The 25,060-nt window shown below is 49.2% G+C and overlaps 1 protein-coding gene across 2 annotated transcripts in view; it reads right to left on the minus strand.

Moving 5' to 3' along the window:
- Positions 1–3,947: 3,947 nt before the first annotated feature.
- Positions 3,948–25,060, minus strand: part of MAP6 (microtubule associated protein 6) — an 84,615-nt gene continuing 63,502 nt past the window's right edge. Inside the window, exons 4-6 of one of the 2 annotated variants that reach the window (XM_081545323.1) lie at positions 23,038–23,237; positions 4,684–5,329; positions 4,090–4,623 (exon numbers count right to left, since the gene is read on the minus strand). In XM_081545323.1, the coding sequence (XP_081401449.1) occupies positions 4,090–4,623; positions 4,684–5,329; positions 23,038–23,237 (1,380 nt within the window). Of the gene's footprint in view, positions 5,330–23,037; positions 23,238–25,060 lie in introns of both variants that reach the window. The other variant, XM_081545322.1, reaches the window with a different exon arrangement.

Raw genomic sequence — 25,060 nt, forward strand, 5'->3', positions numbered from 1 at the left:
GGGGCGCCGCCCTCTCTCCGGCAGCCGTGTCAGTGTGGGCGGGGTTGCTGGCTGCGGCCAGTCCGGGTCCTTAGTCTGGATTCGCCAGGCAGCGGAGGGGAGGGATGGAGAGGGGTGGGGACGATGCGTGCAGGGGAGGGGCTGGAAAATGGCTGCCCTTGGGAAGAACGAGGTCGAGGATGAAGTCTGCATCTGAGAAGGGCTAAGAGCATCTAGTTAATTTCCCGCCTCTCCCCGCCCCAGCCCAGAACGGGGGCCTTGAGCCGACAACCTTTATCACTAGGCCTTATTCCAATGCAGTGGAGAGCTGGGTGTGATGCAAGTGAGTCTGCGGCCTGCAGCTCAACCCTGGGCTGGAGGTTTCTGCCTCACGATTTCATCTTATCATCAGGACCATTCTACAGATGAGGAGACACGTGGCTGGTGCTGGACTGGAGGTCGACCTGCTCCTAAGTGGAAGCTGCCAAATCCCACAGCTTCCTCTCCCTCACCTTTCGACTGAGTTGCACTGTGTCCTTCAGCTTTTGACGCTGGGCATCATTCTCCGAATTGAATCACTCCTGGCACCACAGGCCCTGGTTTCTCCATACAGCTTTGGACGAGTGCTTCCTCAGCTTCCTTTGTGCCTTTCTCTTCCTACCTTTAACAAGTCACCAGAGCCTCAGGCTGGGTCCACTTCTCTTTCCATTCTGACACTGTCCCTGAGGAAGCTTAGCGGGGGCCGTGGGGGGCTGACTCCCAGACCTTGTTTTCAGGCAGCTGTCACTTCAGAGGGGCAACCCTGGTAGCCTACGACCTTCTGGACATTTTCCCCGGGTGAGATGTTGCCCACTCAGAGACAGCACCATCTGCCTGGCCCACGGAAATGTGTGTGACTTGGGACTGGGTGTGTGGGTCAGAGGGAGAGATGAAAGGAGGGAGTGGTGGTATCCATACACAATACTGCTTTAGCCTCAGTGTGGCCTTTTCTTGTTGGCAGGGCCCTATTAGAATTTATAGAGCAGCAAACTTGTGATGGGCCAGGAAGAATCCTCATAACTGGTGTGTGTGTGTGTGTGTGTGAGTGTGCGTGCGCGCATGCATGCGTGTGTTTTTAGAAGTGTCTAGTTGGGGCAGAAAACCCTGGTGCTGTTAGGAATAGACTGAGGAGACAGGCTTGGGGCCAGTTGCTTAGAAAATTGGACCATTTGGAAATCATTAGTACTTCCTGTGATTTCTCTGTAAGAACCCATCTGCACTTTAAAAAGAGCCCTTTAAATAAGAACCCTTTGGGATTTCCCTGGTGGTCCAGTGGTTAAGACTCAATGCGTGGGGGCGTGGGTTGGATCATGAAACTAAGATCCCACAAGCTGCAGGATGCAACCAAAAAGAAAAAGAAGAGAACTTTAAAGGGGTTAATGTCCATAATGGGTCTCAAAAGTCTTAAAGGGGTAGGAGTGTTCCTTGGTAGCCAGCTTTGGTGGGGGCAACAGTTGCAGCTTCCCCAAGGGTCCCAGGCCCTTGAGGACTTTGGTTCCTTTTTATTTATTTTAAAAATATTCATTTATTTGGCTGCATCGGGTCTTTGTTGTGGCAGGTAGGCTCTTTCATTGTGGCATGCAGGCTCTAGAAGGCACTGGCTTAGTTGCCCTGTGCCATGTGGGATCTTAGTTCCCTAGGGGTCAAACCCATATCCCCTGCATTGGAAAGCAGATTCTTAACCGCTTGACCACCAGGGAAGTCCCAGCGCTTTGGGTTTTAAAGGGGAGGCTACTGTGACTTAACACCAGTGGGATTCTAGCAGGAAACATCTATGGGCAAGGCTGGGCTTTAGCCTCCAGCAGCCCCCCAGCCTTTTTCCCAGTGATACATGCACAGCCTACAGGATTGACTCTCCACCACCCGACTTCCCCCCTGACATCCTGGGCTTCAGAAAACTGTTCACCCCTGCCTGTTCTCAGTTGTCTGCCCCAGAGGCCTGCTATACTCCTTGGTCAATCCCTCATGCAAATCAGGTTTCTTTCATTCAAGGACTTCCAGAGGGGACTTACCCTGCCCACCCCCAGCTCCCCCAGCCACATCCATGATACCCCTTCCTACCTCTGCTGTCTGTAGTTCATGGCTACTTTCTCTGAGAAGCCTTCCTGACTGCCCCTGCTAGAGATATTTTCTTCAATCTCCTCTCAAAATCGGACCTTTAGTTGGCCTAGGGCCTCATCTGACACCACCTTTTATTGTCCGAAGTGGGACTTCTTTACCACTGTGACTCATGCCCAGCATGGAGTGAGGCACAAAGTGGGTGCTAAGGACAAGTCAAACTGCATGCATGAATGAGTGGGGGACTTCAGGCACTGTTTGAGAAGTCCTGGCTGAGCTGTCCTGGATACTGAGTGAGGACTAGCAGATACTAGGTTCTGCTTCATGAGTGTCCTGGGACTCTTCTGATTGGGAGGTCTAGTTTTCTCAAGAAGCATGACCTCTGGATGATCTTCAGGACCCTTGGCAAATAATTGTCATCCAGAATTAACCTGGGCCAGCTGGGCCCCTGGTCCCATTTTCCTCTGTAGGCTTCTGCTCTGAACAATCCAGGGCTCAGCCTGCTGTGCTTTGATACCTGTTTGGTACCTAGGCTTTCATGGAACTTGACCTGTGAAATAATAGAAAATATATGTGTTGGTCTTTGCCCCCGGTTCCCAGCACAGAGCTCTTAAAACTCTTGGAATTTCCTAGGTGATAGGGGTGTTCTTTGTTTTATTTTTTTTTTTAATGTTTTAATTTGTTTATTTATTGACTGCACTGGGTCTTCATTGTTGTGCACGGGCTTTCTCTAGTTGTGGCAAGTGAGGGCTATCCTCTAGTTGTGGTGTGTGGGTTTCTCATTGCAGTGGCTTTTCTTGTTGCGGAGCATGGGCTCAGTAGTTGTGGTGTACAGGCTTAGTTGCCCCTCGGCACGTGGAATTTTCCCAAACCAGGGATTGAACCCACATTGCCTGTTTTGTCAGGCAGATTCTTAACTACTGGACCACCAGGGAAGTCCAGGAATGTCTTTTGTCTTAATGAGGAGACTCTTGGTGATCTGGATAGCTTCGGGATGGAAGCTGGTTACCAGAGACACCAAGTCACAATTAGAAGCTTGGAATTTTTAGCCCCGCCTTCCATCTGCTGGGAAGGGGAGAGGGGCTGGAGACAGAATTAATGTTCGATTATGCCAACATGATGAAGTCGTCATAAAAATCCCCAAAGTTTGAGGTTCGAAGATCTTCCAGGTTGCTGGAGGTACTGGGAGGGTGGTGCCTGGCCAGGGCATGGAGGCTGCATGTCCCTTCCTCTATACATTATCCTATTCTTTTCTCCACCTTGGTGTGTTACTTATCCTTTTTAGGATAAATCAGTAAACATAAATGTTTCTCTGAGTTCTGTGAGCCATTCTAGCAAATTATTGAACCCAAGCAGGGAGTTGTGGGAACCCTGATTAAAGCAAGTCAGTTAGAAGCACAGGGGATAGCCTGGGACTTGCAGTTGGCATCTGAAGTTGAGGAGACAAGGAGGCAGTCTTGTAGGATGGAGCTCTTAACCTGTGGGAGCTAACGCTGTCTCTAGGTAGATAGTGTCAGAATTGAGTTAAAATATAGAATCCCCAGCTAGTGGTAGATAATTGCCTGATGTGCAGAAGTCCTACCCCCTACCTGTGGTGTCACAAGTGAAATGTGGTCAGAGTGTGAGAGTAAAGGGGAAAGACAAGTGTGTCCTACCTACACCCTCACAATGGGGTCCAGTCCTCAGGATCCTAGCATCTCCCACCCACTCCCATCTCATACTGACAACTCGCAGGAGCTGGGGATTTCTCAGATGGCCCAAATGAATAAATGCAGAGCCCTGCATGCCCGCTCTCCAGTATGCATGGTACACACACGCATGCACACACACACACACACACACACACTCAAATGAAGCCAGAGAGACACTGGTGAGCCAGAGGGACCAGTTTTATTAGATTCCAGCAAGACTATACAATACGTGTTTCATGCAGATTAAATAAGTGTCTTTGCTGCCCCTGAGAGGGAGCACTTTGACCTCCAGCTCCTTCTTTGGCGTGTCAAGGGGTGAGTGTCAAGGGGACCCATCGACATATTCTGCATGGGGGGCAGTTGGGATCATGACTGGGGGTGGTGGTGAGACTGTGGGCAGCTGAGGGCTCCTGAGACCTTGAGTCTTCAGAGGCTTAGGAACCATAGGACCTTGGTCCTTTGCTGGTGGTGGCACCTGAGGATCTTGATCTTTCAGAGGTACTGGGATTATAGGAACTTGACTCTTGACAGGCTCCAGGACCACGGGGCCTTCATCCTTGACAGGCACTGCAATCACAGAATCATGATCCTTCAGAAGTTCTGAGACCCCTCTCCCTTGATCTTTGACCGGCTGTGGGACCGCTAACCCTTGATTCTCTATAGACTCAGAGAGCACAGAACCTTCCTTCTTCACAGGTTCTATGACCATGGCACTTGGATCCTTCAGTTGCTCTGGGACCATAGGACCTTGGTCCTTGACAGGTGCCGGGACCATGGGGCCTTGATCCACTGGCTCAGGCGCCGTGGGGCCTTGGTCCTTGACAGGAGCCAGGACCATGGGGCCTTGATCCACTGGCTCAGGGACCGTGGGGCCTTGGTCCTTGACAGGTGCCGGGACCATGGGGCCTTGATCCACAGGCTCAGGGACCGTGGGGCCTTGGTCCTTGACAGGAGCCGGGACCATGGGGCCTTGATCCACAGGCTCAGGGACCGTGGGGCCTTGGTCCTTGACAGGTGCCGGGACCATGGGGCCTTGATCCACAGGCTCAGGGACCGTGGGGCCTTGGTCCTTGACAGGTGCTGGGACCATGGGGCCTTGATCCACAGGCTCAGGGACCGTGGGGCCTTGGTCCTTGACAGGTGCTGGGACCATGGGGCCTTGATCCTTCAGAAGCTCTGGTACCATGGAATCTTCATCTTCAACTCTTGCTGGAACCATAGGACTTTGATTCTTTAGAGGCATGGGGGCCAAGGAATCTTGGTCCTTGACTGGTGCTGGGATCACAGAACCTTCTTTCTTTAAAGGCTCAGGGACCGTGTGATCTTGATCCTTAACTGATGCAGGGACTATGGGACATAGATCCTTCAGAGGCCCCGGGACCATAGGAGCTTCATCCTTCAGAGGTTCTGGGGCTGTGGGGCCTTGACCCTTTGAAGGCTCTTGGATCCCAGGACCTTGATCTTTCAGAGGCCCCGGGCCCACTGGACCTTGATCCTTGTCTGGCTCTTTGGCTACAGGACCTTGATTCTTAGGTGAATCCCTGGTGGGTTCGACCTGGCTCCTGAAAGGAGAGAGAGGTTGTCACTGTGAGGGCCAGTGCTTGGACCAGGGACAGGGCAGAGCACAGATTGCCTAAGTCTTGCCCAGTGGAGCCTGGGCAGGGCAGCTCTTGTTGGGGAATCAGCAGGAGAATCTGATCTCCAGATCCTTAGTACAGAATGTGGGGTAGGGTGAGGGGCAGGCTTGGGAGCTGGTCATGCAGTGTGCTTGCCAATTGATTATAACCTGCAGGGGGCATGGAGGGCGGCCCCCAGGTGACAGTGGCAGTACTGTACTGGGACTCAGAGTCTTCCAGTTGGCATCCTAGCAGCCTGTCCACCCCACACTCCCCCCAGGCCTCTCTTCCTTCCTCCAGAATAGCTGGGGTCCATCCTGGGGGCCCATCTTTGCTATCCACTCAGGTGACCCTACAGGCTAGAGTGCTCCTGTTCTTAGGGCTTCCCAGACTCCTCTCTTTCCCCGACCCCCTTGTTAAGTGCTCAGTGGGGAGGGGTAAGGGGTCCCAAGGCACATAGGAGAGAAAGAGGGCAGTGGGTAGGTCTCTCTTCCCCACCTCCCCAAAAAGGGTAAAAAGCATTTTATCACATTGTTTAGAACAGCTGGCTGGGGTGACAGTAAAAAACAGACCAGCTTTTAATCAGTTTTATTATAGCTTTTAAATTCTCTTACAGACCATGCACCCCATTGTCACCTGCACCATATTTGGTGGTGATTGGCTGGGACTCCCCATTCAGGCAGTGAAGAGGCCCTGCTCCCCTCGCTCTGTCCCTGCTCTGGCTCCCTTTACTCTCCTTGGGCGAATCAAGTCTTTACACTTAAAACCAATTCAGTATTGTAACAGTTACTGTCGTTTAAAGCGGGTCCTGTAAAACTTCTAGTTGTACACTTTCTCAGCTCATTCTGGTTTTGTCTCTCTGGGCCTCAAGTGTGTCATCTATTTCATTGGGTAAAATGATATTTACTCAGAAATTTATGATGATTAGGAATTATATACATAGAGCACCTTGTACTGTGTTCTATGTAATATTGCTACTACTTTTCTGTCTACTTAGAAGTAAAGTTACACATATTTGGAGTATTTTCATTCTGACATGTCATCCCAGTCCAGAAGCTTCTTACCATATTTAGCATCTTGAGCCTCCTAGGAACTGACATTTCTCAACAGAGTACGGAGTGCCACAGGCAGCTTGTCTATCCAGTCCCTCTGGATGTCTCTGAGCATCGCAGTGGAAGAGAGGGGCTGGGGTGGCTCCCTAGTTCAGAACAACACAGAGCACAACTGCCCTGGTCACATGGACACAGCTGGCTACCATTAGTAGGACCTTAGTGTTTATGGAGGGAGCAAGGCTACGAGAAGCATGCAAAATCTAAGAATGGCATTAATATACCTCTAATACTTGGTGGTTGGCCAGAGAGAAAAAATAAAAACCTAATTCAGACTAGAATCCGACAGGAAATTGATTAGATAATCCTATCTGGAAGTGAACTACCTGGATGGAGTCATCCCAAATGGGGTGATGAAGCTGAGACATGAGACAAAAGAGGTAACTATGGCTTAACTTGATCTCGGGGCTTGGGTTGCAAAACCTATCCCACTGGCAGGATATGGGGCCAGTGTCCTCTGCTGGCATGGAGATTTAAAAGAGGGCCAGACCCACAGCATGGAGTGCAAAGTACCTTTCCATGGATGTTTGTGGCACTAGTTCCCATGCCTTGCCTCATTTTTCTGCTTAATGAGCATTCTCAGCCAGCTGTGAGCTAACCCCAAAATTGCTCTGATACACACCTCTATATTGATTTGGTTAGTAAACTTGTTTCCTTAGTAAGTGTCTTTAATTATGGAAATATTCAGAATGAAATTAGAAATGATAAATTAAATAATATTACCTTTGGGGGGGTATTAAATTTAGGAAAAAAATCTGTGTACATTTAGTTTGAAAGTATTCATACTGTTTAAAATAATTTGTATATTATACCTAATATAATATATATAATATATTTGGCATATATTTAGACTAGTTTTGTGATTCCAATATAAAATGTGTAATGGAATAATTAATTTAGAGTTGTAGTTTTAAGTTGAAAGATATGACAATTTTATAAATTTTATAAATGATGAACTTTTATTACAAATCGATAGTAAACATACTTTTAAGCTTAGTTTTTAAAATAATTACTAATAATTTTAAAAATTTGGGGGAATTGAATTAAGTTATAAAATCCTCCTTAAAAGAGTTTGTTCCATTTTACTAGATTTTTAAGTTTGCTACTTTTATAAATTAAACATTTCTTTTTAAAACCAGAGCAGTCTTGGTTGGTCTTCCAGTGAACAAAACCACCCTCAAGTGCAACATAAAACTCTCATTGACGCTGACTGGCCATCACTTGGTTCCATGGTGGCCTGCCAGTCTCCCCATCTGTAAAATGCCCCACCACTCACAGTGTCCTCTTTGTGAACGAGACACAGCCGCACACCCAGGGTGGAAGCGAGTGTGTGGTTGGTGAGTGGTGATGGGCCATGTTCAGCCCACAGGCCAGCTGCCTAGGGGCCTGGTCCAGCCTGCACAACTGAGTCTGTGTCTGGTGCATTGAGCCAGCTGCACATCTTCTCAAGATAGCATACAGGACAGGCTCCTGCCACCTCCCAGCCTGTGTACTCTCTCAGAAACTAGAATGAACTGCTGGCTTTTTCTTGGCTTCTGTGCTGCTTATTCCCTGCCAGATCTTGGGCAATTACTCGACCACAACAGACCTCAGTTTCCTCATCTGTAAACTGGGGATGACAATACAAATGCCAGAGAACATTATGACAGAGGATCAGATGATCCTGTTCGGATCTGAAATCATAATTGGTGACATTTGTAGAGAGCTTTGGTGCCTTACGGGCTTCTCTGGTGGCTCAGACAGTAAAGAATCCACCTGCAATGCAGGAGACCTGGGTTTGATCCCTGGGTTGGGAAGATCCCCTGGAGAAGGGAATACCCTTCTCCAGAGCTACCCACTCTGGTATTCTGGCCTGGAGAGTTCCATGGACAGAGGAGCCTGGCAGGCTACAGTCCTGGGGGTCACAAATAGTCGGACACGACTGAGTGACTTTCGCTTTCACTTTGGTGCCTCACATAAGTAAGTCCATAACCACAGTAACTGTGTAAGAGTTTACCAAACGCTCACAGGCGCATTATTTTAGCTCAGTGGAGCCTCCTGGCGCCCTGGAGGAAGGCAGGAAGGTGGTGGACAGCCTTGCAGCCTCACCCTCTTGCACTGTCCTCTGGCCACCCTTGCTGCTTAACATACTTTCAATGTTTGTTTCTTTGTTTCTGCTGCCTGGATTGCCCTCTTTCACCCACTTTCCCCTGTTTGTCTCTGATGGCTCGGCTCGGATCCCACCTCCTTACAAGGTCTTCCTGGATGCTCCAATTAGTTTTGCCTCTATCTCCCTGCAGCACCATTTTACAGTCTCTCCCTGCATTCATAGATATCCTGATTGCATGTCAAGTTTCCCCCCAACCCCGTTTGACTGTGTGCTCCCTGAAGGCAGGGACCATCCAACTGGCCTGCAGCCCCAGTGCCCAGCACAGTACCTGGAACAAAAAAGGTCAAGCAGAATCACAAATTACTGTTGCTGAAACCTGGTTCATCATCTATCCCATGGCCCCAGCCAGAAATTCCAAGTCATCCTAAATACCTTCTGCTCCCTCAAAGCCTTCACCCAATCCATGAGGAACCATCTTTTCTGGCTCCTAACATGTATCTCCTGAATAGTCACATTTCTTTCCCTCTTTACCTTCCCCCCAAGCTGTGCTGTCATCTCTGTGGACCACTGTCATAGCCCAGTAACTGGTGTCTCTGGTCTCTCCTCCAACATAGTCTTCATACAGAAATAAAAAAAAAAAGAGCAAATCCTTGGGATTTCCCTGGTGGCCCAGTGGCTAAGACTCTGTGCTGTCAATGCAGGGGGCCAGGGTTAAATCCCTGGTCAGGGAACTAGATCCTACATGCTGCAACTAAAGATCCCACATGCTGCAGCTAAGACCTCGTGCAGGCAAAAAAAAAAAAAAAAAAACACAAAAACCCCAAAGGAAGTCTTTCCCTCCTGCTGAGACATCTTCAAGTCTTCTCCTTGCACTGAGAATAAAGAAGTTTTACCCTGTTCCATCGCTGACCAGCCTGCTCCCATCGCCTTCCAGCCATCTGTGCCCTAGTCTCCCAGCATGCCCTGCTCCTTTCGCTCACAACTTTGCATGTGTTTCTGTCTCCTCCTGGGACATTCTCTTGCTCCCTCTTCCTTGCTAATCCTGCTCATCCTCCAGGGAAGCAGATGTGACCAGGCCACTGTACAGGCTCTCTTGGTCCCTGACATTTTCTTTCCTATCCTTTATCATAGATGATTACTTGCATTCTTTTCCATTAATGTTTCCCCCTCTAGACTGAAGTGTTCAAAGGGCAGGACCATGTCCGTTTTGTAAATCATTGTACCTAAAACAGTACCCGACTCAGGGAAATCTCTGACTTGTCCAATCAATGAATAAATGAGAGGCTTTTCTGTGCCAGGCTCTGTCCTATTTGCAAAATGTAGTATTCCCAGGTTATATGAGAAAACCAAAGTCTTAGAAACTTAATTTTCTGCCTGTTTTCCTGTTTCCATGGTGACAGCCAATGCCTCCTGGGTATACACATACTGACCTTGAAGCCAAGCTTTATTAGAGTCTGGAAGTAGGATTATCAAGCCCTGCCTGAGACTATCTGGAGAAAGGGCTTTCTTCCCTCCCACTGATGCTTGCCTTTGCACACAATTCTAATCTCATAATCCACCTGTGATTTTTTTACTTCCCAGATTGACTCCTGATGCACCATCACAGCGGGCCCCAGTTGAGGCCGTGCTCCTGGCGTAGGGCCTTGTTCAGAAATCAGGGGCCTGTGGACCCTGTCCTTGAAACCCCTGCTTCCACAGCTTGGAAAAGCTCTGAGAAAGAAAGAAACTCATGTGTCAGTCTAGGTACTGGGTATTTTAAACTTAGATTATTTCTTGTTCAGTAAAGAGCAGCCTGCTGGAGGAGAAAGTACATTAACTGGACTTGAGGCCAGAAGGGCTGGGTTCAAAGGCTGACTCAAGTCCATCCTAGCCGTGGATGTCATCATGGACATCCAGGCTGCCAGCTTCAGTTTCCCTAACCTATAAAATGGGAGAATTCTCCCTTCATTTATGGGAACACTCATGGCATGACCCCTGGAATACAGGAGATATTTCATAAACATTAGTTTCAAAAAGGAACTCAGTCCAGTGTCTTATTCTACACATGGGAAGCCAGGCCCAGAGTAGGCAAGCAACTTCCCACAGCCACACAGCTAAGAAATAGCAGGTCCAGGACTTAACAGAGGCCTCTCAAAATTCACTGGGTGGGTGGAAAGGATGGAGCAAACTCCCTTGAAGCAAGGATGGGCAGGAAGAATTGAGAGGGGCCAGGCTGTCTGTGCCTCAGGGACCCTGTTGGAGGAGGGGGACAGTGGGCCAGGTGATTTCATAGCTTTATCTCCTTCTGTCTGCCTCGAAGGGCCCTGTACAGATGCGCACGTTTGCCAGACACAGACAGAGCTCCCAACACATTATAAGAGATGCAGCTACCTGAGGGAGAGTGTCAAGGAAATTGCCTTTGAAAGGCTTGTTATTCTGATAAAGAATTGTGGGAGACAAGGCTTTCTCCAAACAAGAACTCTTGCCCTGCTTCTGTCTCCCATTAGGCTCCGTGGCCTCTATTTTAGCAATTATCATGGTGTTTGGTAATTACCTGCCTCTCCCCCCAGCTCGTGGGCTGTGTTTTATTCATCTCTGCATCATGAATATCTAGTGTCTGGCTCCTAGGACCTGGCAGATATTTGTGGGAGTAATGGGTAGCTGGCGTAGAGCTGCTTCTCTTTATTCTATCAATATTTGATGTTTTTTCTCTTTTATCCATTCATTGGACCAAGTCTGCCGAGCCGGTGCTCTGGGTTAGGCCGTGTGCTGGGGGTATAGGCGGGCATGAGGGAGGCGGGAGCCCCCCCTGTGGGGACCACACCATGAACCCTGTAAAGCTCCCAGTGCACCAGGACCACCAGCCTTGGCCCCAAGCCCTCACCTGCCCATGTTTCTCCAACCAGAGAGGCCTAAGTTCCTTCAGCACAAAGACACCACTGTGCTGGGGAAGCCCTCCCTCTCCAGTCCCAGAAAGCACAACTCCGCAGAACCGATTCGAAGGCGCTGGGGCTGGAAGGACAGATCTGAAAGTCATGGCGTCTCCTGAACATGTGCTGCTGTCTCCTGACCAGCTGGCCCCAGCCGCTGCCTGAGCAGCTCAGGTCTGGGGATAGGGCACACACCTGCATGAGGGAGCCCACCCTCTGTGGCCAGGACCCTGAGCAGAAGCCTGGATTTCTGTCAGCTCCACTCCCTCCCATCCCTGCCCTGCTCCGGAGAATGCCCTGTTGGCTGACCCAGGACTGATACGTGAAGACAGTTGAAAGGACAGCAATCGTGTCCGTATCCCTGACTTCTCCAGGCAACATGTGCCCCACCACAGCTCAGAGCCCCTTCTGTTCCGATTGCTCTCCTCACTACACATCTCAGTTGGCTCCCTTCCTTTGGAAAGTGTAACCCCAGAACTGAAAGGGATGTCCCCGTTAGGTCTCCAAACAGCACACCCCTCCTCTGCCCCAGCACCTCTACCTCCATGGATACAGCCCCCCGCTGCTGTCTCTCAGGCACAGTAGTGCTGCCACCCAGCACCACCCTCCTCAGCAACTAATGGTTCCATTTCAGGGTCACTTCCAGAGTGAAATCACCCTGACCCTCCACCATCAGGGGTCAAATAGCCCTTCTCTTGTGTCCCCAAGCCCCCGCTCTGTTCCCATGCCCTCGCCTGGACACAGCAGCCCCCATCAGGTCAGCTGTCAATAGTTTTGAAGCTGCCTCTCCAGATGGGGGCTCTTTAGGGCAGAGACCACATCTGCTTCATTCTCTTTCCTCTCTCTTTCCCTCCCTCCCTCTCTCCTTACCCATCCCCTGCCCTCCCCTCCTTTTTACTCCCTCCATCCTTCCATGGGTCTTTCCTGGTAGCTCAGTGGTAAAGAATCTGCCTGAAATGCAGGAGACCTATGTTCAATCCCTGGGTCGGGAAGATCCCCTGGAGAAGGGAATGGCAATCCACTCCAGTATTCTTGCCTGGAGAATTCCATGGACAGAGGAGCCTGGCGGGCTACAGTCCACGGGGTTGCAAACAGTCGGACACTACTGAGCGACTAAACAATCCTTCCACAACATTTAATAAGTGCCTCCTAAGTGACAGACTGCTGACCAGAGTGGAGAGCTAGAGTGCCGTAGCATCGGGCTAGCACCACAGGAGGACTCTACCCTGAATGGGAAGCTTAAAAAAAAAAAAAAAACTCACACAAGATAAAACTCTAACAACTGTATTTACATTATACACACATGCTTTCCTATTTTTAACTGCCTTAACACCTTTTTTGTCCTCCCAAACTGCAACCTCTCTTTATGGTTTTCTAAGAGGACTTCATACTCAAGGTGGCATATTGTATTCTCACAGCAGCCCATCACCCAGGCAGATGGGGTTCACTTGTGTCCTCATTTTCCAAAGGCAGAAGCAGGGCTCCAGAAAGTCGCATAGTGAGCCTGTTAATGCCAAGACCTTAATGGACGATGACAGACTTTCAGTCAAGCTCTTTCCTTTCTGCAACAATATCCCTTAGGGATGTGACTTCAACCACAGAGATCCCAAATTTGTCTGCAGATGTCTGAACTAGGTCTGGCTTGACATAACTCTGATTGGCTCTGCATGGTCCAGAAGACTAGAGTCACTGAATTCTACAGGTCCCCTGCTCCGAGCTCCCAACTGCACCTCCTGAGAGTTGCCCCTCTGGGACTCCAACATCCATCTCCCCTTTGCCTTGGCCCTTCCTGCATCTACTGCACAAGGACCTCCTTAATTTACCTCCTGGTGTTCAGCAGACCCTGGCAAAGAAGATAGTCTCAGAAAGCTGGTACATCCTGGTCTAAGAATGCCCGTCTGCACCCACACCTGTAAGCCCTACCTGTATGGGTGCCAGTCAGTTGATCAGCCTGGGGCGACACAGAGTCCATCTATTTGTGGCTTATCAACACAGGAAGAGCAACTAGGACCATGGTTAGAAAAAAGGCTGCCACCACAAGGCTTAATTCTGGGCAGGAGGTGAGGGGGTGGAGGGGTGGGTAGTGGGTAGTAACTGTCTGAGCAAACTCAGCATCTGTGACCCTCATCTGACTCATTTTCCAAAGATGATTTGAGTACTTAGGGTCACTGAAGGCTTTGGAGCAAGGAAGGGACCGGATGAGGAGATTGCTCTTACAGGAATTCTTTACAGCAGGAATCCTAGAGATGGTCCCAAGTGCTGGACAAGGAATGGGTTTCAGTCACCCAAACCTGGCTCCAAATCCTGACTCACCACATACAATTTGTGTGACTTTGTTATCTAATCACTGAGTCTCAGTGTGTTTTTTTTTAATCTGTGAATGGGGATGGTGCCTACAACAGACTCTCTAGCCCTATTGTGAGGATTAAATGGGAACAAGTGTATAAAGGTCAAACACATGCTCCTTCCCTTCCCCTAGGCTGTGCCTCCTCTGCCTTTTACAAAGTGGCACTAGACAGCTGGAGCAGATTTTCAGTTTGGATTTTTCTTCACCACTCCCAGGTCCCCTGATGTCTTCCCTGATTGCTCAGATAGTAAAGAATCTACTTGCAATGCAGGAGACCTGGGTTTGATCCCTGGGTTAGGAAGATCTCCTGGAGAAGGAAATGGCAATCTACTCCAGTGTTCTTGCCTGGAGAATCCCAAGGACAGAGGAGCCTGGTGGGCTACAGACCATGGGGTCACAAAGAGTTGAACATAGCTGAGTGACTAACACCAACTAACACTAACCAAGTCCCCTGTAGACAGATGTATCCCTGTTTCTTTTTTTATTTCCTTTCTTTCTTCCCCCCTCCCTTCCTTCCTTTCCTTCTTTTTCTCTCTCTTTTTTAACTTTATTTTTGGCCACTCTGTGTGTGGCATCTGGGATCTTAGTTCCCTGATCAGGGATCAAACCCGTGACCCCTGCTGTGGAAGTTTGGAGTCTTAACCACTGGACCTCCAGGGCAGTCCCTGTTTTTTCCTTTTTACTGTTAAATACCCTTTCTAGATATAACCTGCTAAGAACTAAATAAATTCCCAGTTGTATAGTAGATATTTTAAAAGCTTCCTTGGTTGTCTTAACACCAGGAAGGCTAAGTCAAGAGCATAGTTGACTGTCTTAATGAGCTATCGTGAATCTGATAATCCTGCTAAAGACCCTTTTAAAAATGTGAAGTGCTAGACTAAGGCAGCCAGACAGTCATGGCTCAGTTCTTGTCTAGCTGGGAACTTGCAAATCCATCTTTGTCCTTCTCCCCATCCCATCTAAAGTAAAGGATGGGCTTTTGAGCCATTGGTCAAAAATTGTTTTGGTGTGTCCAGAGTGAATCAGTGAAAATGACCATGTAATTGCAGAAATGGAGACTGCACCAGGAGATAGACTGATAGGGTGCTCAGGGAGGAGGGGCTGGGGAAGGGTTGGGGAGGGGAGAGGGCAGCAAGAGCCAGTGCTGGCGGGGCTTCATCTCAAGCGGTCGCGTGGCAGAGAGAGTGAATTTGCTGTGTGTAGCTCCAGCTACCACCACTCTGTTGGGGTGAAAGGTGGTAAGTAATGGAAAGTGGTGGTCAGCAAGCTACCCTAAAAATCAACCATGACAAGGGTGTTCCAGAGGCCTTCACATGCAACCCCACGAGACCCTCTCATAATAGTCCTCTGAATCACAAACAAGATTTTCTGTTACCACCAGCTACCCCACACTGGAACCAAACAGATTTGTATCACACTGTATCCCTTGCTGGCCAAACTCTTCCTTTCTGGATCTTGGGAGTCACATAGATCTGGGTGGTGATGGATACCTGTATGCTTGTTATCCTCTTTGAGGCTCAAAGAAAGTAAGAAACTCAGCCAAGGTCACACAGCTAGTAACTAATAGAGCTTGGATTTAGAACCAGGACTGTTGGTGTTTGGAGAAGGAAACAGCAACCCACCCCAGTATTTCATGGACGGAGGAGCCTGGCAGGCTGTAGTCCATGGGGTCGCAAAGAGTCAGACATGCCTGAAGCAACTGAGCACTGTCGGCTCTAATTCCCAGCCCTTATGTCTAAGACATGCCCCTCGAGGGATGCCTCTGCCATCTCAGAATTAGGAGCTCTGCACTGGGCAAGGGATAGGCTAAGCCAACCTCTCAAGATTACCCTGTAACCTCGAATCTATGTTTATAAAGTCAGGACTGTCTAGGAAAAGCATCCATATAAAGTACAGAGGGGGCTGGCCTGGAGGCTGGCCTTTTTAAAAACAACCATTGATGCCTCTGGGCTCTCCTGTTGCCATGACCTTTCTCAAAACCACCCCCGTCATGTGAGCAGAGCCAGTTACTAGGCAGAATAAAGCCTTGTGGAGGCATTGTGGTGGGTATGGAGGCAGATGGTGAATATCATCATTCATTTGTTCACTCACTCTTCATTCAACAAGCACTTTAGAAGACATTATCTGCAGGAGACAACGGGCTGGAAGCTAGGACTACAAAGATGAGCAGAAGGACTGAGTCCTTGCCCGGCGGGAGCACACTCTCGTGGGGCGACACACACACATATGAGCAGACACAGTACAAGTGCTAAGTTCCACGATGAAGAACACACAGGGAGGATCTTACCCAGCCTGGGAGGTGCGGGAAAGGCTTCCTGGAGCTGTCCCCTGAGCGGAGTCTTGAAGGATGAGTTAGCCAGGTGGAGAAGCAGGAGAAGGGCAATCTGGGCAGGTGGGGCGGCGTGGGTAAAGCATGGAGGTGAGAAGCAGCATGGTGCGCTGAGCAGACACAAGCGTCTGCAGGCCGAGAGGAGCCCGCAGAGGGTTTAAAGCAGGATGTGACATGGTCAGAACTGCATGTCCTATAGATCCCTCTGGCAGCTTAAACCAGTACCAGTGACAGAAATTTGTGTATCTCAGTATCTGAGGCTCCCTTGGCCCCAGATAAGATGTCTGGATTGGGATAGATATAGACAATACCAAATCAACCAGTGACCAAGGGCCACTTATATGAGGACAAGGGACAGAGAGTTAAGCTCAGTTCCACTGTTTGAAATAAAAAGCACGAGGTGATGGTCTCTGAGCAAAGCCCTCCAATGTCTGGTTTGGACATCAGTTTTATCTTGGTATCTCCAGTACCAAGTGTATTTTTTATGAATGAAAACTGTCAGATCATTCTGTATTCAATAACTTTGCATTTTAGTCACCCAGTCAGTTAGTTTAGCACCCTAAGGAGAATACCTATATATTTAGCAGAGACAATTGGCCAGTTCATTCAGGATGTTTGAGCCAGTTGTGTGTGAAGACCTGACCCAACTCTTACTTCCCCTCATTTGTATCTAGTTCCCAAGATTTAAAAGGGATCCTAGGTGAGCCTGCAGATGCCAGAACAGACAGGGCCCCTGGAGGGAAGGAGGATAAGCTTAGTTAGGAATCCAACTCATCTGAACCCCATCTCCCTCCAGGCTGCACCCCCCTTGGGTGAAGGGAAGAAGCAGTCCAGGCTGTGACGCAGGCCTTCACAGGGGAAGGATGTGTAGACGCCCTTCCCTCTGAGCTGCCTTGTCCTGTCTGTCACCTGGTGTAAACACCTGCTCCACTATATCAGGAAGGGTCAGTGGGACCACACAGAAAGAAATGCTTTGTAAGCAATCAGTAAATATAAATTCTTAGAATGTTACTGTTGAGGTTTGTGGACTCAAGGTAATTCAGTAGCTGGAGTTCTATAAAAGCGTTCTTCTTAATCAGTGTTTGCCTCAATCCACTTCATATATTGTCAGAAAGACGAAGGGATGAAGAACACAGACCTCTCCAGTACTGAACAGGGAGGGTGGAGGGGCTCTGTGTAGTGTCCACTACGGGTTCCCTAGAGCCATCAAGTCGTTTCATGCTCACTCCTCTCACCTGAGGTGGGTATTAGTGTCCCCATTTTCAGAGGAGGACACCAAAGCTCCGAGAGTTTAGTGAATGACACAGACTTGCCTAACTGGCACCGACTTCCATCCATGAATCTGGCCTAAGGGCACTGCCACTGTTAACCTGTATTCACATGCTGGGGAAGAAAATACGTGATGATGGCAATTCTGTTGTTAGAGCTACTCTAGGATGCTCTAGTGTCATGAGGATTGATGCATTAAAGGCAGTGGGAAGGAGAGCTTTGGATCACGTGCCCGGTTCTGCATGAGGGGAGGCTGAGGAGGGTTGGTTCCATGCCTTTGAAACTGCTGCCTCTCCTGTCTCAGCTTGGCTGTCACCACCATCAAGCCTGCTGCTGTTCCTGCCCTGTTGTCCTCAGCTGGGGCTGTGGGATGGTCTCCCCTTAACTGTAGATAGTCCATGGCCCATGTCCTGAAAGAAACTTTCTACATCTGAGGTCCTGAAAGTGTAAACCGCCCTAAGGCATTTTAGCAGGGAGAGAGCCTTGAAACCACCATGACACACAGAGGGAGTTCACAGCCTTTGTTAAAGAAGACTGGACAGTCCCTGTGAGTCTACAGCAAGGAGGCTGTGCATTTTTAAGCCATAGTGGACACAAAATGAGGGAAGAACTTCACTAAGAACACACAAACTCTAAGGAAGGATTAAACTACACTTACAACTAATGTCAGAGAAGGCAATGGCACCCCACTCCAGTACTCTTGCCTGGAAAATCCCATGGATGGAGGAGCCTGGTAGGCTACAGTCCATGGGGTCGCTAAGAGTCGGACACGACTGAGCGACTTCACTTTAACTTTTCCCTTTCATGCACTGGAGAAGGAAATGGCAACCCACTCCAGTATTCCTGCCTGGAGAATCCCAGGGATGGCAGAGCCTGGTGGGCTGCCGTCTATGGGGTCGCACAGAGTCGGACACGACTGAAGCGACTTAGCAGCAGCAGCAGCAACAACTAATGTATTAATAGCTTTGGGGACCTATTTCAAAATCAGAGGCTGGTTTTAACTTTGTTTGGTGTTTCAGAGAGGTGGTGATAGTAATGGGTGAGGATTTGCCTCCTGGGCTTGGAAAGCATCAGAGAGCATGGTGGAAGCGAGGCCGAGGCTCTGGGCCAGTCTGGCCACTGGGTGGTTCCCACCTTCCTGCTTCTCCACTGCCCATCCTTGCCCTTTCTCTGATTCCGAGTGCGTCTCACCTTCTCCTGGGTTAATCTCAATGCGTCTTCTCTCTCTGCCTCTGTTTCTATCTCTTCTGCCTTTTCACCTCTCTCAAGCACTAGTTTTGATCAAAAAATTCTTAACTGATCAAAAGAGAGTTAAATAGTATACTTTTCTGTGTGCTTTATTATTGAACAGTATTTTGCATTTCTGCCTCATACAAAAGCAGGCAGGTGGGTGGAATGTTTTCTGTTCATCTGGAAAACAAATATATAATGTTTTTTTCTTTCATATACATGACCCTTGATTATTCCGACCACAGCTCCTCCCCAAAGTCCAGATTTTGGGAACCCCAACAGAATGAGTCTTAGCCTAGAGCTCCAAGCCTAGAGCAACTGAAGACTTGTGGCTGGTGCCCGGTGTGAGGGTGAGGGTGAGCAGCATAATGGTAGGAGCATGCACAGGTGGGGTACTAGCTGGGGGTGTGGATGGAGACCCTGGTTAGTGACCCCAACCCCCCGCCATGGCATCAGGATGTACATACTGCCCTGATCCTCCCTGAATGACCCACTCCCCAGGACTGAGCTCACCTGGTGTGGGGCCCCCACACCTCTGCTTCTGGCCAGCCCTGGCTCTGTTCACTTGGTCACCACCTGCCCATCCACTGACACACGGAATCTGCTAGAACAGATTCCTCCTTCGTGTCTCACTGTGATTGGAGGTGGGAGTCTCAGCCATCCTGGTTCTCTGCTTGGGGCACAATGCCCAGCACATGATAGGTATTCAATCAACATGCATGGGAAAAAGAAGTGGGATCCCGAAGTACAGAATCTTTCATCCCGTTTCAGCAGACGGATATCAAGGTGGGCACCCTTGGCCCGGGCTCTGGGGTACCCATGCTACTGCTCTCCCGCCTGTAAGCCAGCCCCTGCATGCCCCACACACCCACATCCCACCCACTCTCCAAGGTCCCCCCACTCATCATGAAGCTTTCTGATTCTCCATTCCCAGTGGGAAGAATCCTGACCTCCATCTGAGCTCCCCACTACCTGGTCTGTTGGTACCTAGTTTGGACTCTCTTATGGCAGTTTCCACACTCCCGCATTAGGTACATGCCAAGACTGTCACCCCATAACCCACACAGTGAGCTAGCCCCCAGGGGGTGGAGCCTCCACAATGACCAGATTAAATGAGTAAGGGAAGGCATCTCTGCCATCCCTTGGCAGGAGAAAAACCAGAACAGACAGTCCTGCGGGTTGACGGGAAGAGGGTGGGGGTCAGGGGCCAGCCTCCCAGCCTGGCGAGGCAGTGCTGGCCGCTCACCCCCAGCAACAGGGGATCAAATCGTTACACTACCTTGTTGGCCACTGGGTCTCCTGGTCCATCGTCGCCTTTCCCAACACTTAGCTCTGACTGCTTGCAATTAGTATCTGAGAGGCAAGTATCTAAAAGAGTCAAGCTGTGTTATGGAGGACCCCCAGAGAAACTGCAGGGCACAGCTCCTCTCGGGGAGAGCAGCTCAAATGGCAAAAGGTGGTTCCTTCACCTACTCAGCTGGGCCTTACCAAGGAAATAAGATCAAGAAAGTGGTGTTCGTCTTTAGCATTTATTTATAACTGGAAAAAATGTTTGTTTGTTTGTTTCTGAGCAAGCACAGACCACAAGCACGGCACAATCAATTGGCTATACATGAATATTTTTGTCATTTTCTTACTAACAGCAGGAATGAAATAGCACCAAGAGAGGTGTGCGCTACACATACATAGACAATCTGTGGTAGGCAACAAAACCCAGGCCACAAAATCGTAATTAGACGCTTCCGGTCTGCCTTGAGAGCAAAGGCATCATGGGAGCACCAGCGGAAAAGGACCCGACGCACAGCTGCAGGGATCGGGTTTGCGGGCGAGTAAAGCAGTGGGGAGGCTCCAGTCCCCGCTCTTTCGTCAGGGCGGTTCAGGGAACCACAAGGAATTGTACAAAAATGGGCCGAGCAGGCATGTGAAGCTTGGCCGCCTTCAGAAAGGCAAGGTCGAAACACTGCTTGTGAGGCTGAAATCAGTTTCAGTCAGTGCGTTTGGGATGCAGAACAAGACCGACTGAGTTTTATTTGTAAACAGCAGAAATTAAAGGAGGTTTCTTGCCAGCGAAGTGACACATTCAAGAGTCAAAGTGAACTACCAACGGATTTTCTCAGAGGGAGGTGCTAAAAAGATGGGGAGACTAAAGACGTGAAGAGACACCCTACAGGTCATGGAAAGCCTCAGGTGGGGCAGGGAGGAAGCTCGGTGCCTTGGGCTGCAAGGGGGCAGGAAACACTACAGTTTGGGCAACACAGACTTGGATCAGACACAGGGATAAGTCCTATGCACCCTGGTGGTGCTGTGGTGGAGCCAGATTTATACACATTAGCCATTACGGCCGGCCCCCTGTCAGGCACACAGGCCTTCAACAATCGAATGTTGAGGGAATGGTCCCTTGTGTGATGTAACATTTGGTTTACTTGATCTGCAAAGGAAACCAGATGACTAGTCTATTGAGAAATCCAAACTGTGGCTAACATCAACATGTTTGATGAATACCAGATACTGCAAGAGAATGAACGGACATTGGCGAATTTCCTGGACAAAGTTAAGGTCATGTTGATGGAGCTCTCTGACATTGTTTAGACCAGCTAGCAAATACCTGAATCAGTACTCAGATCTACTCTAGCCCCTTACATTGAGGCATCCAAATCTTTGATCCACAAACACTGACACTCACATCTTCTACCTTCCTCAGTACTTCATCCTCATAGTTCCTTCCCTGGAACAGAAAGGAAGATGGCAGAAAGGCCTGCCTGGCTTTGTTTCTGCAGGTCCTGTCCTCTTAGGAATTAGGGCCTGCATAGTGAAGCCTCAATTAATTTACAAGAGACATATTAATAAGCCCAAAGGGGACAAATAAAATGGTGTAAATGGGGATTTTGCTGCTTGAACGATCAGAATATGAGAGAGCTTGTGGAGGCTCTATTTCCTCCAACCTGAAGGACCTAAAGGGACTTCTGAGGTAGGGAACTGTGAGGACTTCACTCTTCACCACTTTCAGGACAAAAGAAAAGTACTCCTGAAGAGGCTAGCGTCACACAACAGCCCAGCAATTTCAGAATGCTGGCGACAGGAAGCACCCTGCATACATGAGAAGTAAAGGGTACCAAGGAACGTATACACCATGGGATTTGCAAATGTAATTGTTCTGGTAGGTATATGGGGTCTTTCCACAACTCCCTGACTAACACCCACAACGCAACTCAAGCACAGCTGGGGTGGCACTGCCACCCCTGGCTGCTTTGGCCACACAGACACAAGACACAATACAGGGAGAGATGCTTTTCTTCAGGAATGAGGTAAAAAAAAAAAAAAAAAAAAGCTTGCTAATCACCGAGCAGGGGACGCTCCTCATCTTAGGCTAAGTCACAGAAATCTCCCAGAACCTGAAATTCAGCACGTTCCGTCCTCTCCAAGAAACAGAGCGAGAACAGTCCAGGCAGGAACAGTAACCACTGTCACAGTAGCCGCTATGTCTGCTTCCTGCTGTGTGTTTCTCAGAAGCAAGAAAGCCACATTCTAAATACACTATCGTTACACCTTGAACTTCCTTCCTCCAGTCCCCCATAACCAGTCACTTTGCAAAATCTGCAGCACTGGATAGGCTGAGGGTTAACAGGGAAACAGTCACATTTCTGTCGCCTTCCTATGATGTCTGGAGTGTACCTACGACACCTAACTATTTTGCCCTGGCCTCGTTTTGGTCATCAGTGGCACATCTCTTACTCAGCATACAGTTTAAAGCCCACTGATAGGAAACTAAATGTAGTCACCTGTTTCAAGCAAAAGAGTCTATGAAAAAATTACTTAACAAACACAACTCATTTTATTAAGATTAAGGCCAAAAATTTTGTTGTTGTTGTTTTTTAAAAAATATTTCCACAAATCTTGTCAATTGCTGAAGCCCAGGTCAAGCTTCTATAGCACATGATAACTCTGCGAATTTTGGAAAAGAACACCTTTACCTAAGTTTAAAATTGATGACCGGCGCAGACGCTAGGGAGGAACGGGAGGAGGATGCCCCACATTCATGTCAGAACATCAGGACAGGTCCTCAGGTGTCCTCCCGCCTGCCTCACCAGGCATGCTTGCCCCTGCCCGGAGGGAGGCACTGCCCTGCCAGTCAGCCACTGGCGGGTCCAGGGGCCCCGTGGTGTGGCCCTGGTCTAGATCTGGACAGGAGGCAGGTCACCTGGTCTCTGAATAGGATCCCCCTGCTCAGAGAAACCAAAGCGCTCCTAGAACACTTAGGACCCACGCAGACGGGAAGCCTCTAATCAATTTTGTGGCCTTTTTTGTTGATTAGTGAAAGAAAAAAAAAAAAAGGAAAAAGAAGAGAAGGAGAAAGAGAAGTGCAGTGCATTACTCTTTAGCCTCAGCCAGCTTATTGTTCATCTCTGCGCTCTGCTCCTTGTCGGCGGCGGGCGGGGCGGTGCGCGCACCCTCCGCGCTCTTCTTCTTGGATGCCCGGCCCGACGCCCCCTGCTTGTCTTTGGCCTTCCTCGGGGGCTTATGGCTCACAGAGGTCTTTTTTGGTTTGGAACTCTGGAGACTAGGTTTCTCCACCTGCACAGAGAAACAGACAGACCGCAAACAGAAACACAGAAGGGGCGGGATTTGGAGGGAGAATTTAGAGAGAAGATGTGATTAGTGAAAAGATAACCTTAATGAAAGCACAGGACTCTGAGAAGCATGGCATGTAAAGCCCCTTTGCTGATGCCTGGTCACCTGGCATCTCTCACCTGGAACCCCTGGTCCCCCGTTTTAGCTGCCCTCTTGCTAACCACTCTGGCTCCTGATGCCAGCTCTGGCCCCCAGCCCCACCAGGCACTAGACTGTATTTCTGGGCTGCTGCCCCTCCCCGTGGGAAGATTGTACCTCACTATCCTGCTCAACTCAGGCAGTGGCTGAGTGGCAGTGGCTTTAGTCAATGAAATGTGAGCAGAGGTGACAAGTGCCCCTCCAGACAGAAGGCCAGGAGTTGGCCCAGGCTTCCCAACGTACTCATTTCCTCGGCCACAGGCCGCTCCTCACCCTGAGTTTCAGTGGACGTGGAGAGCTGCAGCCCACCCACGGTGGACACATGGTAATAACAAATCAACCTTTGCTGATGGAAGACATCAAGACTCTGGGTATCTTCCATTCACAGCAGCAGCCGATCTTCCCTGTTTCTGAGCTCCTGTGGACAGACGTCCTCACCGAGAGGCTTGGGCGGGCAGTCTCGCCCAGCAAGGCCTTCAGCCTTGCTCAGTGTCCCCTCCTCCTCCCTGGCTGGCTCCCCAGATGGTCTTCTCCAGAGCTGCTGTTCAAGCCCACTTAACTCTCCCCAAGCTTTCTCTCTAGTTCTGTCCCCTCATTCCTAGAAGACAGCCGTGGCATTTCTTTCTCAAAAATTCTAGGCCACTGGATATGGTCCTTCAATATGTTACCCTCCTCCCATCCATCTCTGGATTTCCTTTCCCCAGTCTTCCCTCCTTCCTCCACTCGAATCTTCTTTTGTCCAGAGCCAACCCTATATCTTGGTCCCACTTCATCTGTAGAAGGTGGACAGAGATGATGCGAGGCCTCACCGGCTGGGTCATCCATTCAGTGAGGTTCAGGGACTCTCAGTCACTGTCAACCTATAAATAAGATCATCCTGGCTTGCCTAGGCCTGAGGGCTTTCATGGAATATGGAACCATTAATGTTATAACTGGAGTAGTCCAGGCAAACTGGGTTGGGTAATCCTCTTACCTGTAAACCAGTCCTAGACCAAAGAGGAAACTCCGCTGGACTGCAAGACTTTAGGGCAAAGCAGAGCAAAGGCTACATAGGTTCTCAGACTTTTTCTGCTATTATAGAAAGAAGAGCTGATATTTTCATGATTCCATGTGGCTTGATATCATAGAATAAGTTATGGCATGTGTGATTCTGGCCTCAACAGCAGAATCTCCAACAGGTTTTTCCCCTCTCATGATTGCACATCAGGATACAAATAAGGCAAAGCATTGTTGGATGGCATCACTGACTCAATGGACATGAGTTTGAGCAAAACTCTGGAAGATGGTGATGGACAGGGAAGCTTGGTGTGCTGCAGACCATGGGGTCACAAAGAGTCGGACACGACTTAGTGACTGAACAACAACAATTGTCTTCAAAGGAAAACAGCTGAATCCACTGTATCTTACTTAGAAATGAAAATCATTCACAAACTGTTCATCATAGTAACAAATTACTTGGAACACTTCTTGCAGCTGATGTGACAGGTGTGTTCTGACAAACTAAGGATTTGCTGCTGGATGGAGGGAAAGGATAAGAAAGGGCAGGTGATTTTCAGGGACTCGGGAGGTGAGAAAGTGTCCAGTGATTGGAGCAGAGGATAAGGCAGAGGCTGGGTGGGAAAGAAGTC

The sequence above is a fragment of the Giraffa tippelskirchi genome, chromosome 11 (genome assembly GCF_054371585.1).
Source record: "Giraffa tippelskirchi isolate mGirTip1 chromosome 11, T2T-mGirTip1v1.2.pri, whole genome shotgun sequence".
In the NCBI taxonomy this organism is placed as follows: domain Eukaryota; kingdom Metazoa; phylum Chordata; class Mammalia; order Artiodactyla; family Giraffidae; genus Giraffa; species Giraffa tippelskirchi.